Source organism: Cucumis melo, chromosome 7 (genome assembly GCF_025177605.1).
Source record: "Cucumis melo cultivar AY chromosome 7, USDA_Cmelo_AY_1.0, whole genome shotgun sequence".
Lineage (NCBI taxonomy): Eukaryota > Viridiplantae > Streptophyta > Magnoliopsida > Cucurbitales > Cucurbitaceae > Cucumis > Cucumis melo.
The window spans coordinates 58,706-74,580 of NC_066863.1; the positions used below are offsets into that span (position 1 = coordinate 58,706).

At 35.2% G+C, this 15,875-nt stretch overlaps 2 protein-coding genes across 5 annotated transcripts in view; both read left to right on the forward strand.

The window, feature by feature from the left end:
* The first annotated feature begins 1,085 nt into the window (after nt 1–1,085).
* Nucleotides 1,086–8,504, forward strand: LOC103493869 (uncharacterized). Its single transcript, XM_008454822.3, has 7 exons — nt 1,086–1,394; nt 1,680–1,740; nt 1,824–1,918; nt 2,027–2,060; nt 3,214–3,268; nt 3,345–3,387; nt 8,245–8,504. Exons 1-7 carry the CDS (start codon nt 1,197–1,199, stop codon nt 8,314–8,316), a joined length of 558 nt encoding a protein of 185 aa, XP_008453044.2. The 5' UTR covers nt 1,086–1,196; the 3' UTR covers nt 8,317–8,504.
* A 3,085-nt stretch (nt 8,505–11,589) lies between these two features.
* LOC103493871 (chaperone protein dnaJ 10) overlaps nt 11,590–15,875 on the forward strand; it is a 29,220-nt gene continuing 24,934 nt past the window's right edge. For 2 of the 4 annotated variants that reach the window (XM_051087745.1, XM_051087746.1), the window contains exons 1-2: nt 11,711–12,041; nt 12,545–12,604. In XM_051087745.1, coding sequence (XP_050943702.1) covers nt 11,931–12,041; nt 12,545–12,604 — 171 coding nt within the window. In that variant the 5' untranslated portion in view covers nt 11,711–11,930. The other 2 variants (XM_008454823.3, XM_008454824.3) reach the window with 2 other exon arrangements.

The window sequence follows — 15,875 nt, forward strand, 5'->3', positions numbered from 1 at the left end:
TCATCCTTAAAATATATTAAAATAGTCATTAGTCAAGGCAAGTTAAACTTTTGAAAATAAGTTTTAAAAATACTATTAAACTTGAAAAAAATAATTGTTGTTCTCATGACAATGATAGCGTTTGGCTTCTTTATTTTTCTTTCTTTTTCTTTTTTTACCCATCTTTTATCTAATATAGATAAATAAATAAAATAATACACTTGCAAGATATATCCACTATAATAAAAATAGCGAAAAAATTAACATATCAAGTAACTTTAGGACTTAAGTTTTTCGATAAAGCTATATGTTTATAATTTAATATGTGTTATTAGCCAAATCCATTTTAATTATTTGACTGATTATTGTTTTAATATGTTTAAATGATAAAATTTTAGTTTGGAATTTCGTAAAATTTTATGTTTTAACTTGATTTTCTTTTTTTATATTTTGGATACTACGTAAAATTTGGACAATATGAGTTTTTTTTTTAAATGTTTAAGGGTATTTATAAAACTTTTAAATAATGTAGAGTTATTTTTAAAATAAAAATTTCATCCAAACCCAACCGTAACGACGTTTCTAAACCCACTTTGAAGGTTTAAGGGCAGTTTTTAATGTTTTGAAAGTTTATAATTAGTTTTTACCCGAAATATAAAGTTTATGGGCATTTTTTATAATTTAGCTAAAAAATGTCAATTTTTTCACAAAAAAATGAAAAATATATATTGTTATACACAAGCACACTACTGTCAACCTCTATCAATCAATCAATGATCGACACTATAATTTTCTATTATCTATATTATTAATGATAAATTGATAGTTACTAACACTGATAGCTTTATTAGCTTCTATGATAATAGATATTTATTTATATCTATCCGATAATTTATATAAGTGATAGGTGCCTTTAAAGAATTTCAAAAGACCATGCTCATGGTGGATTAATTGTTCGTTCATGAATTTAATAAATAAATCCTCTCAAATTCCACTGCTTTAGTGCTCAAATTTTCCGGTAGAGTGAAAAACGAAATGAAGGATGGTTGAGGTATTATTTAAAAAGACATGATTAATGTTGTCCAAAAAAGTTTCTTCCACATTTTCTTTTTATTATATATTGTACATTATTTCTTCTCATTATTGTTGTTGATTTTCTTTTTCCTTTTGAAGATAGGCATTGCACCTACAAGTTTACGGTGGTGTGGCCTTTTGGTATGCAAGGCGCTATTATCTTGGCTGCACAACCGCTCCGAGTAAAGTTGTTGCGGAGCAATAATTCCAGTACTGGCAATCCGTCCGCTACAGCAGGCTCTAGCAACCCAAGCTTGATGGCGGCCGCTGGTCCGAAGTGGGCTCAAAAGACTGTTACGCTGTCTCCTCATAGGCGGGGCTGTCATCTCATCACCCCGAAGGTGATTAATTGGTTATCTTTTTCCACTTTATTCAGAAACTCGTATTAATCTCCGAGGGTTAAATGGTGCCAACTTTTTGTTTTTTTTTTTTTATTTTAAGTATGTTCATAAGTTTCGGTTGCTTCTTAGTCTAGCTTAGTCCTGTCACCCGCCGTGTCAGATTGACTTTCCCCAACAACAGACGATTTTTTTTGTTGCATCGGTAAAATTATGCATTTCAACATCAATATGATATGCGATTTATTTTCCTCACGCTGCTGCTCCCGAGTTTGATTTACATATCAGATAATGAAGGAAATTGGACAAGACTTGTCAGAATTCAAATATGGCCTTGCTCATATCTTCTGTAAATCTTCTAATCCTGTATTTCAATTTTGGAGATCAATGCGTAGTTGGATTTCCTCGCTGAATCACGTGATGATGTCACAGTGCAGCATACGAGTGCCTCTCTTACCATCAACGAAAACTATGATTCGGATGTTCAGAGCGATACTGAAACCTTCCTCAACAAGATAGTACCTGAAGTTAGTTTGTTATCTGCACTTATCATTTGCAACTCTCATTCATCGAGAGCTATTCCATTTTGACCTTTGTTTCCCTCTCCACTCTATCATTTGGGGGATTGTTTGCAGGGTACATCTGCTCCTTGGAAGCATACACTTGAAGGTTACCCATATTTACTTTCTTCTTCTAAGATAACTTTTCCCTTCTCTAGTTTTCTGATTTCTTCTAGTGGAAAAGAAAATGTACTCGACTAAAAGGGCATGTGCTTTTGTCTTCAGCATAATACTGTAAGACGATTTAAACTATTGTTAGATGTAATGTATAGGATGCTGATGAAGGTGCAGGCTATGGGGTAGGAGGAATTACGAGAGACGTGCGTAAAGAGGAAAGAGAGTTCTTTGGCAGCTCCCTCCCTCGTAGCTTTTGACTTTTTGTTAGACATTAATTAAATTTACCTACAGCCATCATTTTAAGTTTTTGATCTATTGGTGATTTAAGAAAGTACATAGGAGACTTCCACTTTTTTATCTTCTTTCATTTCAAGTCTACAAGTGAGAGTGTTAGATGATATAATATTAAATTTACCTTACCCATTAGTTTATAGGTCAATTGGCGACTTTAGACTTTTTTTTAGTTTTCATTAATTGGCTTGGTTTTTTAAAAAAGCCCCTAAAAAAGTAGATAATAAAATGAAGAAACCAAATGGTAGAAGAAGTGTTTATAAGCTTTTGAAAACCAAAAATAATAAAAATGAAAAATTAAATGGTTGTGAAACAGGGTCCAAATAACTTGCCTGCTTGAAATTGTTGAATAAATCTTAGACTAAGAAAATAACTATCAAAACATATTCTAGTACCACAAATAATCTCTGCTGCTTGCTTTTAGATTTAAATTTTCAAATAGAATACAGGTGTTTCATAATCACATATCAGATTCATAAGAAATATAGGATTTTGAAGGGGGGGCTGTTTTGTTTTTTTAATCCCAAAATGGGCTACTCTCTGATATTTTACTCAACTAAGATGGATCTAAAGTTCTCTTTAGGCTTTCATTTTAAAGTTTTTCTATAGGTAGCATTTTGCGAAGTTGGAATCCTTTTGTTAGTGGGGCTTTTGAGGGCTAGGTTTCTCGTACACCCTTGTATTCCTTCATTTCATAGCATTGTTTTTATGTATAAAAAAACGAGGAATATTGACAAAATTGTTTTGTTTTTCCTATTCTAGAGTCATTTTAACCATTCCTTTACACACGCACATGTAAATATTTTTTATTTTGTACATTTACTCTTTTGATAATGAGTGTGCTCATTATGCAGGCCCGGATGACATGCCAGCTCACATTAAATCATCATTGTTTGGCTGTGCACTGACGTGGGTAATTCTACATAGTTTCTAGAATAAATGCCTACCTGATATGCTGTTCTCATTTGTGGTTGTTCTTTTGTAGGATTCCCATAACAAATGGAAAGTTTAATATGGGTACATGGCAGGTACAGTTTAGTAGGTCCTTTTATTTATTTTTATAGTTTTTCCGTTAAATAAGAAACTAAGAGCATATTCGGATTGACTTTATAAGTGTTTAAAAACGTATTTATAAGTATAAAAGAAGTGTTTCAAAACGCATTCTTAGTGTTTAAAAAGGTGTTTAGGAGTGTAAAAAATGTATTTCTAGACACTTAGAAAGTCAATCCAAACATCATCAAATCTATCTCTAAAATGTCTTTCTCCAGACATTCTCTCTCCCACCTCTTTTCCCACCCCCTTCCCCACTCCATCTCACTATGAACCTTCGATGTTGACTCCCTCTTATCAATGGCCGGAAAAATATCCTCCTTCACATTTGACCGAAAACCTTCTCCATATGCCCCGTTGGGTGTACCCATGCTCAAACACTTCATTGGCTATCCTCCACCATTTGACAACTCATCTATTCACCCTTCAATAAAAAAATTTCCAGAGAAGAATGCATGGATGGACATATCTTTTAAGTAAAGAAGCTGTCGAATCGTAGGATATACTGTTCAAAGATCGCAAAATTGGATAATAATGGGGTTTGTTACAATTTGATTGTTCCGACCTGGGGTAACAGAGAAGAGTGGTCTAAGGCAGCCCCACGGCCCCATTCACACAATTTTCCTGATTGGGGGGAATCAAAGAGGCTGCATCTACTTATAGACCTTCTTTCAAAAGGTATCCAACCTGAGAACCCTTGCCCAACCACCATTAATACCAACACACAGACCATAACCACCAACGTACCCATTAATTCTCTATCTTATAAATCTATTTCACAGAGCAACATTAATGGCCATTCCTCAGCTGATCAACCTTCCACAAATCACCTCAAAGGGGAAGGTCCATAGCATAGCAGTTTTTGGATTCGATAACGTAACGGTGCAACTCTAGTTGTTGGTTGGGCCGATTCGATGGCCCTATACGAATTAGCAGTTTTTGGAACACCCAAAGTCATACGATCTTGCTTCTTTACGCTTGTTAGGAGTTCTCCTTCACAAATAATCCCTCCATGATGATTGGCATGGGCTATTAATTGCCTTGAAACGAAGCATTAATATTTTTGTTCTATGAGCCCCACTCAAGCAAACAGAGCTATTCTCATCTATAAAAATGGTGAACAAGCATCAAACATACACAAAAGATATGGTTGGAAGCCTACTGTAGAATATTAGGTCGAATTTGCTAGATGGAATCATGTAATTTTTTAAAACTTCCCTCATATGGAGGATGGATCAAAGTGAAAGTAGCTCGAGTGCTTAGATCTTCCATAAAGCTCTTTTAGAAAATGCTAAAGACACTTCGTTGAGAAAGCCAGTTTTCTCTCCTGGGTTCTCTATCCCCTCGAAACTTAAGAGAGGTTATCTTCCATTTTCCTGTAAATAACAGGGATCGGGTCAGAATTATTGGTAAAAGGTAAGTTCTCTCCCTTCTCCTCCCCTTTTCCGGTAGTCGTTTTCTTCCACAGACTTTTTGGCGAGTCTCAAAGGACAACATGGAGGTTGTCAATAGCAAAATCGATGAGTCACATTATTGCATTTGGAAAGAGGAAGATAGTTGTTTCACTGAAGATCTGAAAGCTTGTAGAAGTATTTCTATTTTCGATAACCAACTTAGATGGACTCAGTCAGCAATACCTGAACTCTTGCATAAAGAAGAATTTTATTTTATTTTTTTCTGAAAAGGAGATGACCTCTTTATTAATATAATAATAATGAGACAAAAGCTCATAGTACAAGAGAATTAAACAATGAGCATGTAACCAAGGATCAAGAGGTGCACATGGGCATCTCAACTAGGTTGACAACCCATAGCACCCTCATCATATCCAAACAAGCTAAAAACCAAAACAAAGGAGTAATGTCCAAAAGCAAAACAAAACCAAAAGAAGTACAAAGAAATAAAAAGACTAAAAAACTATATCAGACTAAACATCTATCAACTCGCACTGAGACAAAACTCGAGATCCTTGGAGAAGGAACACCACGAGGAGGCTAAAAGTTGATGACTCCATCGAGGTCTTATGTTGAGAAGCTTCCTCGTAAAAAAATCTCTAGGATCTTTCCAAACACTATCCTGACAACAATGCAAACAAGTTGAGAATAAGCAATCAAAACCAGGTATCGTGAAGAGTCACTAGCAGCAAAGCAAAAGTGCAGATTGAAAGAGACAAACAGAGACCAAAACCCATTTTCCAAATTAGATTAACGGTTCGATGTAGACTTTTGTGATCCTAGAATTTTACCAGCTTTAATTTAGAGGAATGAATTAACTCAAAAAATATCCGACCGAAGCCAACTGCCACTAACTTTGGTTGATTATAACCCTTTCTTTCCGGTGTGACTAAAGCCCCTTAATAAAAGGAGAACTTTATTTGTTTAATCCAGAAAATTTAAAAATGCTATCCTTGTAAGGGACTTTAAGCCGATAAGCTTAACTACAACAATTTATAAGATTGTTGCAAAAGTGTTGGCCAAGCGTCTAAAGAAAATCATCCCAAGTATAGTTGCTCCTACTCAAAGTGCTTTCATTTTGGAAGACAAATCTTAGATCTGATCCTAATAGCCAATGAAGTGGTGGAAGAGTACCGATCCAAGAAGAAAAAAGGTTGGATCCTAAAACTTGATTTAGAAAAATCCTTCGATCGTGTTGATTGGGTGTTCCTTGAGAAAATTCTCGTTGGGAAAAACTTTGACACAAGATAGATTTTGTGGATTATGGGTTGTGTTTCTAGTCCTAACCTTTTAATTTCCTTAATTGAAGGCCAAGAGGAAGAATTAAAACTACAAGGGGCATTAGACAAGGGACCCTCTCTCACCTTTCCTTTTTTACTAATCAGTGGGGTTGTAAGTTCTTTGTTGGCTAGGCTTCATGAAAAAGGAAAATTTGAAGGGCTTGTTGTGGGGAAAGATAGAGTCCATGTTTCTGTACTTCACTTCGCCGATGATACCTTGATATTTTGTAAATACGACCATGAGATGCTAGAAAACTTAAGGAAGACCATCAAATTTTTTGATTGGTGCTCAGGAAAAATGGTTAATTGGGAAAGATCTGCATTATGCGGAATTAACATCGATGATAACAAGCCGTATGTAGAGGCGTCTAGGTTGAATTGCAAGGCTACCTTTAGGTGGATATCCCAAACAATTCTCCTTTTGGCAGCCGGTGATAGAAAAATGCAAGGAAAATTGGAGAAATGGAAGAGATATAACCTTTCAAAGAGGAGGTTGTGCCACCTTGTGTAAGTCCGTTCTCTCATATTCCTACATACTACATGTCAAGTTTTTTATGCCAGAAAAGGTGATCCAATCGTGGAACTTCTAATGAGGAATTTCTTCTGGGAAGAACATTCAGGGAGCGAACTAAACCATTTAGTCAAATGGAACTTGGTTACCCGCACGCAATTAGATGGTGGGCTCGAGATTGGTGGCTTAAAAACAAAAAACTTAGCCCTTCTATCTAACTGGGGGTGGAGGCTTATTGATGAGAGTTCCTTATGGAGTCGAGTTGTAGAAAGCATTCATGGTAAAAGCTCGCTAGGGTGGCACACTAATGGAAAAGTAACATGCAGCGTCATAGTCCTTCGATCAGCATATCAAGGATATGGTTACTAGTAGAATTTTTGGCTACTGTCAAAATGGGTGATGGAACAAGAATAGCCTTCTGGCTTGACCCTTGGCTGAATACAATTCCACTAAAAGACTCCTTCCCAAGGCTGTATAGAATCTCCTTCAACCCAAAAAGGGCAGTTCATGACTTCTAGGATCCCTCACTCACCTCTTGGTTCATAAATTTCAGAAGACTTTTAAAGGAAGAAGGGATAGGTGATTTCCAAATTCTCATTGGCCTTGTTTCATAAAAATTGTTTACGCCAATGCCTGACAAAAGATGTTGGAAGTTAGAAGCAAATGGGAAGCTCTTGGTAAAAACCCTCGTCACTCATCTTTCCACCGCCTCCCCCTTTGGCTTTCTTAATGTCCCACCTACCAGCCATATGATGGACTCCCCCTCCCTCTCCCTCTCCCTCTCCCTCTCCCTCTCTTACATATGTAAAACGCACTGAATGCCAATATTAAACCAAAACATCTGTAATTTTGTTTAATTTGATTTGGCTTTTCTTTATTACATGTCGGATATAATATCTTTTCATTATTTCTAACTATCCCTTATGCTTGAATCACGAAGAAAGGTCCAACAAGTGGAAATTAATATTGAAAGGTGGAGGAAATAAGGTTGCAGGGGCCTGAAACATGATCTTTCTAGACCTATTTTGAATCACCAATTCAACCCAAAAGCTCGAGTTAATGGGTTAAGGCAAATTTAATATGATATCTAACACTTTTCATCACTTGTGGGCTTGAAATATGAATAAAGACTCAATAAATGAAAATCAAACATTAAATGTTCAAGTACTTCCCTAGACCACCATGCTCTAATACCATCTTAAGTCACCAATTCAATCCAAAAGCTTATTTTTGGGTTGGATTGGTGATTTAAGATCGTTGAATTAGCAATTATTAGTTTTTACATATTTCCGGTCCTTAATTTGATTCTTTTTAATCATCTTGAAACAAAGGGTAATGCCAAATGATCAGGATAAGTTCTGGAGAAGTCTGAAGGATTTGAAGTTTGTCTAAATGAAAATTTCTGCATTTAGTAGGACTGACAGATGAGATGGGGGTGGGTTGATAGAAAGGTATGAGGTTTGGATGGATGGGTTCCTATCCTTAGTGTAGTGTGATGAATGGATTTGTATATGGAACATTACATGCTACAGATAAATCTAATAGTTTTGAATTTAATGGCTAGTTTTGATCGAACTTTGGGTGCTTCAGGGAATATGGCTATGTGAGCACCGAGACCACCCCACTGCACGTAATATTGTGGTCACCCTGAATGGAATTTAGGAGGTATACGCTAAGAAGGGATGGAGCTTCTGCGTACACCGCCATTTCTTCTGTTGTATCGATGTCAATAATAAACTGGTGTCCGCCTTGGCATAACTGAACTGCCGACTGGGAGTATGGGACCATGTGAAACCTTTCCTTTCTTCTTCTTTTTTTAATTAAAAATTGAGATCGTAGTTCGTGGTTTATTATTAGTTATGTTTGGATTGATTGATCTTTTTTGGAGATTAAACTAGAAAAGAGAACAGAAACAGCAACAAAGAAAATTGAAATATTTAGGAGGGTTGATAACCAATTGATTTTTTAGTTCTTACTTTTTTAAAATTGATCTTTTTTATATCCATTTTTTTCAATTTTATAAATGTTTGTAAAACAATAAACAAATTTTAAAAATAATGGTTTTCAAATATAACATTGATAGAAGTTTCTATCTTTACTACAAAATAAAAGGTAAGAAAAACTATTGTCCGTCAATATTTTTTGTTAGAGGTAGTGTCTATTTGATCTATAAAAAATGAAAATGAAAACTTTAATAAATGGAAGGATAATTTATTTTACATTTAGTTGACTAATGAAAATTTCAAGGATGGATATATTATATCAGTGACATTTCAATTGTACATTAGGACTTATTCCAAATTTCAAGTTTTACTCATTAAACCAATGTTTTGGGCCTTGTTGGATTAACACCCGGGTCTTAGATTACCTTTTTTTTTTCTTATTATTGTTTTTAAGTTTATAGACGCTATTTTTACTCCTAATTTTTTTTTCTACATTCTACCAATGATTTAAAAATCCAGTAGAAGTTTTGAAATCTGAAAAATGTAAATTTTAAAAAGTTGTTTTAGTTTTTTAAATTTGGCCTACATTTCAAATATTATATTTAAGAAAGATATAAATCATACAATAATATACCTATCAAAGGGCTTAAGAATATATATTTTCTGGATGAAACATTACTAAAGTTCACTATATTTTTATTAAATTTATTTATTTTATAGGTTGTGTGTTAACTAATAAAAACCACTTTATATTTTTAAAACGGTATTAAAAATTCGGAAATCGTAATGTGGGGGCAAAACCAATTAGAGATCTTGTAAATGAAGCTAAGGTTTTAATTTGAATTGTTAATTCCTTGTTTTTCTGCATTTCTGTTTATACTTTGGTTCTCTCTTCCTTCTCCCTTCTATGGATTTGAAGTTGTGGTGGTAAATGGAATTGAGCACGATGAAGGATTGAGGAATTCAATTAGAGGGAATGAGAACACTCAACTCTTTAACTTGTGGGTTTTCTTTTTTTCTTCTTGATTTTTTTTAACGTGGGTTTACTTTTTCGTTATTATTTTATTAATATTGTTGTTATTTAAAAATTGACTCTAACTCTTTAACTCGTGTTTGATAGATCTTAGAGTTAGCTGGGGTTTATTCTAATTATTAATTTTTATTACTTTTCGTTATTTGTCGTTTCGTCTTTTTGTCTTTTCTTTATTATAACTTTTGTGCCTATTTATGTTTGTTGTTTCCAAAAACAAGTTAATTATTCAATAATATTATACAAAATTAACATGGTATCGAAGCTATGTTTTACTTTTTAAATTACTGTTTTGTCCAAGTCCTGCCTTTGTCAATCGACTATCCATGGAGGAGGTAGGATCTACATTACATCCCAAAACCCAACATTGTCGTCACTACTTCCTTTCGAAATTTGTTGTTGTCCACCTGCATGCAACAACAATAACTGTCTAGTTGGCCGACTCATCCAAATTTGTGATGACTTGTCCACTAGCCTCAATATGCATCACCTTGCCTAAATTTGAGTCTCCCTTTTCAGCTACTTTTGGTCTGTCACGTCCCTTGCTTTTTGGAGATCTAGCCGCCCAAGTCTTACTATGTGCAACTACAACACGAACACCTATATCACCTACACTCACATACCTCTCCCCTCCCATGTTTTATTCGCATGTTAAAGTTATTTTCTAGCCAAACCCGATTCGGTTAGATTGATCTAGTTCAGTTTAACCGCACTTAGTTTTGTTCAATTTAATTTTGTTTTGGTTTACATGCTTAATTGATTTTGTGCTATCGATTTTGCTTTCGCCACTATTATGTGTTCAGATTTTTTAGGGTTCTCTTTTGTTTTCAAATCAACAATTCGTGGCACTAACATGGTCAAAACTTCAAGTTGAGGGGACACATTTCCATAACGTAGGATTAGAAGTTTAACTGAAAGATCATTGTCTATGCATGATTTTAAATATGGGAGATCATTTATATTATTAAAACAGTGTGGAAAAAGAAAAGAAAAGAAAAGACAGACAGCCTAAATATTAAAAATTGCAACCATCATGATAACTTTAAAATTTATCACATTGGTTAATAACCATGCATCTAAGTTTTATAATTTTGATTGCTTTGATACTTATAATCTTATTATAATTAGTTATTATTAATTGTTGCGAACAACAATAGAGAAAATATTTTCCATCTAATAAAAAAACTTAAATGAACTAATTTTGACAGGTTTTGCTTGGTAATAGTTTCATTTATTTTATATAATTGAAAATGCTATCTTAAAGTAACCATTACGGTGTTAAATGATAAAACTATTTAATTAACATGAAAATAGTTTTCATAAATTACAATTCAACTTTTAGTTTTTAGTATGTAATTAATTATAATTGGAAAGATAATCATATAGTAGTGGTTGTGAGAGGGACTCCCGTGTCATCCAATTTTCCCAGTTGTTATATAATTTTTAAAGTCTCGTGTTGGTTATATCCTGCTATCAATTTTTATCAACGTTCATAAGTGATAGACGGTATTAGTTCATCACTAATGAACGATGAAATTTTGCTATACTGGTTAATATTATAGTTATAAATGTTTTAATATTTATTTAATATAATTATAATTTTTAAATTCAAAATTCAAATTTGGGATACAAAGGAAAATATATGTTATTTCCAAATTTTGTAGTGTTTCAATAATTTGAAAAATAGTTCACTAACCATCAACCAATCACGTTTTTGCAGGAAATGGAGTTTTAACGTTTAGAATTTGAATAGTAAAATCCTTTGGAATTCAAACAATGGCTACAATTTGAACCATGGACTTTAAAAGTCTTATCAATTTAAATCATAAACTAATAATTATATTAACTAATAAATATACCAATTTAAATATCAAATTAATAGTTATACAACTATATCAATTTAATTGATATGATTTTAAAATTTAAGTTTAAATTGATATTTTTGCCTATTATTATTTTCACGTTTTCCTTTGTTTTGGGAAAAGGAATCCAGAATCAGCGATACTCGACTTCTCAACGCGAAGTCTTTCATAAATCATAATATTCACTCCAGATGGTGGACGGATGCACATACGTAGTAAGTATCGCCACCTGCCATCGTCCCACGCGCTAGGGAATACTTTTCTTCGTTTTTCTTTTTAAATATTTCTTATACCATCCAAGGAGTGACCTCTCCTCTTCGCTCTTCGCTCTTCGCTCTTCGCTCTTCGCTCTTCTTTAGACAAATAAATCATTTTCTTAAAACTTCCAACATTTGAACCGAGTATTCCGACATTCGTTATAGCAGAAGGCGGAGGGGACCTATGTTGGGTGATCGAAAGTCCCAGATGGTGAAGGAGACAGAATACTACGATGTGCTTGGAGTCAGCCCTGCGGCTACGGAAGCCGAAATCAAGAAAGCTTATTACATCAAGGTGGTTTCCCATTATACATAATTTCCACCCAATTTCTGTGAAATTCGGCTTAATTTTATTCCCTTTCCTCAGTTATCCTTTTTTCTGTTTGCTGGTTGTCGTCGCGTCTTGTTTCGGCGGACATCATGAGATTCGGCCCTGATTGTCCATATTTCAGATTAGTTTGAGGATATTTGACATTCATCCCTAATTTATTATTTGTGAGCAATAATTTGCAGCTGGATCTATTCGGTATTATTGATGTATAGACCCTACCTCTAGTTGCCTGCCACTTATTTCTCGTATTATTGATCGAACCTGCTTTATTTGACATCCTTATGACCTAAAATTTGAAATCTAATTCTGAAATGACCTTGCTCATACTGTTTTCATTTGGTATCGTCCTTCTGCTTTAATGAATTATTTTAATATTACCCTATATTGTAACTGTGCCCTACTTCTTCTTCTATACGATAGACAAATTCTTTGATTTTTATAAATAAATCATTTTTTATGAATTCTAGGCACGGCAGGTTCATCCAGATAAAAACCCAAGTGATCCTCTGGCAGCACAAAAATTTCAGGCACGTTGAATGGTGTTATTATGTTTTAACTTATTTTGTCTTCATATTTGGTTTCCATAGATTATATGCTAAAGCTTTTATTTATTTATTTATTCAATTTATGGAAGGAGCTTATACTGTAGAGAACGTTCGTCTAATGGGGAGAGTGACATTAGTGTATCCTAGTTAAATTCAACCACTTGTAAAAAAAATACTGCTAGATAGGCGAGTAATATGCAAGGATATTTCCTCACTTTTCTTGATGATCATATCACAACAACGATTACAAACCAGAACAAAGTTCGCAAGCTAAAAACGAAGAGCAACTAAACAAGGTAACCTAACATATTTGAGAGGGCTGGTGGCTCTCCTAGAAAGAAATCTGCACGTTCTAATATAATTTTCAAGATAATTACCCGTAATCACAAAACAAACTCTTATTCTAACATTCCCTTGACAATGCACGACAAACTCTCATGTGTAGGCACCGGCGGATCCAGAAATCTTATTGACGAGTGGCCTTTTAATTTAGTAAAATTAATCTGAAAAAAGATGTAACAAGTGAGGTTTGAACCTGGATCTAAAGGGGGGCTAAAAGACCAATTTACCATTTGGCCAACTAATGATATTTGGTACACTGTCCGTTTTTTATATATATTATATAACGGGCATAAAGTTGAAGGGGGGGACTTGAGCCTTTCTTGGGCCTTCTCTTATTCTGTCGGTTTGCACGTACTTTCATGTTTAGGGTGAAATCCCTTTCTTGCCCCTCATTTCATAAACCTTTTGGATAGGAAGCTTAACATAGTAATATCATCTTAAAGAGATTTAAGCAAAAAATTTCTGCATGAATGACATGCCTTGAGTATTTTCTCGTTTAAGGTCAAAAGGAAGAACATTGGGTGGGGGAGAGACCTCCTTGCTTTTTGTTTCCTCATCTTTATCATTTGTCGTCGTGTAAAAATCATTTTGTATTTGACTTCTTAGAGTGGTTTGGGAGATTTTCTTTCATGTTTGTTTGCTCTCTTTCTAACAGGGAAGTGACGTATGTGGCTCTTTTCTTTCTTTGCTCGAGGGCCACTTCTTTAGGCATGGGAGAAGGAATGTGAGAGTTTGGAGTCTCAATCCTTTGTAGGGATTCTCAATCCTTTGTAGGGATTCTCATGTATTTTGGTTTTTCATCGTTTGGTTGATTTATACCCCTTAGGAGTGCCAATTTTATTGGTGTTTTCGAGGATTAAGATCCCTAGGAAGGTGAGGTTCTTTACTTGTTAATTTTTACCTGGTTGCACTAAGACAATGGACCGACTTGTGAGGAAGTTGTGCTTGCTTGTTGGACCATTCTCTTGTATCCTTTGTTGAAAGATGGAGGAAGATTTGAACCATATTTTTTGGTGTTGGGAGTTTGCGAGTTTTGGTGAAACTTTTTCTTCCAGACGTTTGGTTTCTTTGCTCTGTACAAGGACAATAGTGATGTGGTCTAGGAGTTCCTCCTCAATCTGCCTCATTGGGGGAAGGGTCACTTTCCTTGGGGTGTGTGCAACCTTATGGGTTTTGGTGGTGGTGGTGGTGTGGGGGGGGGGGGGGGGGGGAGTAGAATAGTAAGGTGTTTCTAAGGGTGGAAAAGGACCCTAGTGAATTTTGGTCCCTTGTTCACGTTCATGTGTTCTTTGTGGATTTTGATTTCCAAGGTCTTTTGTAATTATTCTATAGCTGTTACTTTTCATAGTTGGAGCCCCTTTTGTAGAAAGCCTCCATCTTTTGTGTTCTTGATTTTTTTTGTATGCCCTTGTGTTCCTTTCATTTTTTTCTCAGTGAAAAATGGGAATTCTCTTTACTAAGTATTGGTGTTGTAAGTTTTCAAAAGGAGGACCGCCAGACATTGCATTTCTCAATGGTTGCTTGTCATAAGATTCCCATGGTGTTGCCTTTGTTCTCCAAAATATAGACAGATGTGATAGAACTCCGGCCAAGTAAACTGAATTTATCCTTCTCTTATTAATATCAGTAACCACGAACTCACAGAATTGATGAGTTATCAATTCTGCCACAAGCTCTTGATCTTGCTTCTCAAGAATCAAGTACAACTTCTTACTAAATTTTCCATATCCTTCTTCTATCATTAACTCTCTATTTATACACATTTTTCTTAACACATTTAACATGTGTTTTCTAACTAATCTGTTAACTGCTTTCCTAACTAATTCTGTTGTAGTTTGTTTCTTCTTTGGTAAACTAGCTTGATTGGAGGTCTAACATTACTCCCCCCTTTGAGATTCACCTTGTCCTCAAGGTGTAGACTAGGGTATCGCTGGTTCATCTCATCATAGTCTTCCCACGATGCTTCATAGTCCGGTAAATTCTTCCAGGCAATTAGCACTTCCCATTTCCTGTTTTGTCTTGTCTGTAGTCACGTGCTTCTTCCGGTTGGGACTGCCACTCGAGTTTCTCTGTTATGTTTTGTAGTGTGGGCAATATATTTGACTGCTGATTTACGAACTTCTTTAGCTGCGAGACATGAAAAACAGGGTGGATAGCGGCATCCGTTGGTAATTCCAATCTATACGCTACCTCACCAATTCTTTCGAGAATTTTGTAAGGTCCAAAATACCGTGATGATAACTTTTCATTCCTTTTGCTTCGTAAGGTGGCTTGTCGGTATGGACGTATTTTAAGCAACACTAATTCACCAACCTGGAATTCCACTTGTCTTCTTTTTCGGTCAGCATATAGTTTCATTTGTTGTTGAGCTAGCAATAAATGCTCCCATAGTGCGTCTAATGCCACATCTCGTTCTTTCAACTGCTCGTCTATTGAGGAATTTGAAGTTCTTCTTTCTCCATAAGATAGTAGGGTTGGCGGTTTACGGCCATAGACCACTTGGAAGGGTGATTTTCCTAGCGCCTTTTGATAAGTAGTGTTGTACCAGTACTCGGCCCAAGGTAGCCACAGAATCCATTCCTTTGGGCGTTCACTACAAAAGCATCTGAGATAGGTTTCTAGTCCCCTGTTGACCACCTCTGTTTGTCCGTCGGTCTGTGGGTGGTAAGCTGTGCTTTTCTTGAGTTTAGTGCCCGCCATTTTGAACAATTCATTCCAAAAATGGCTGAGAAAAACTTTGTCTCAATCGGAGACAATGGAAGTAGGGAAGCCGTGCAGTCGAACTATTTCTTTTACAAAGATTTCTGCTACTGTCTTGGCTGTGTAAGGGTGTTTAAGGGCCAAGAAGTGGCTGTATTTGCTGAGTCGATCTACTACCACGAGTATTACATCCCATCCTTTTGCTTTAGGT

Excerpts from the sequence above, each read along its gene's own strand:
- LOC103493869 (XM_008454822.3), top strand. The coding sequence starts at position 1,197 with ATGCAAGGCGCTATTATCTTGGCTGCACAACCGCTCCGAGTAAAGTTG. Across the intron at positions 2,061-3,213 it reads TTGGAAGCATACACTTGAAG|GCCCGGATGACATGCCAGCT; the intron begins GTTACCCATATT and ends CTCATTATGCAG. Across the intron at positions 3,388-8,244 it reads TTAATATGGGTACATGGCAG|GGAATATGGCTATGTGAGCA; the intron begins GTACAGTTTAGT and ends TGGGTGCTTCAG.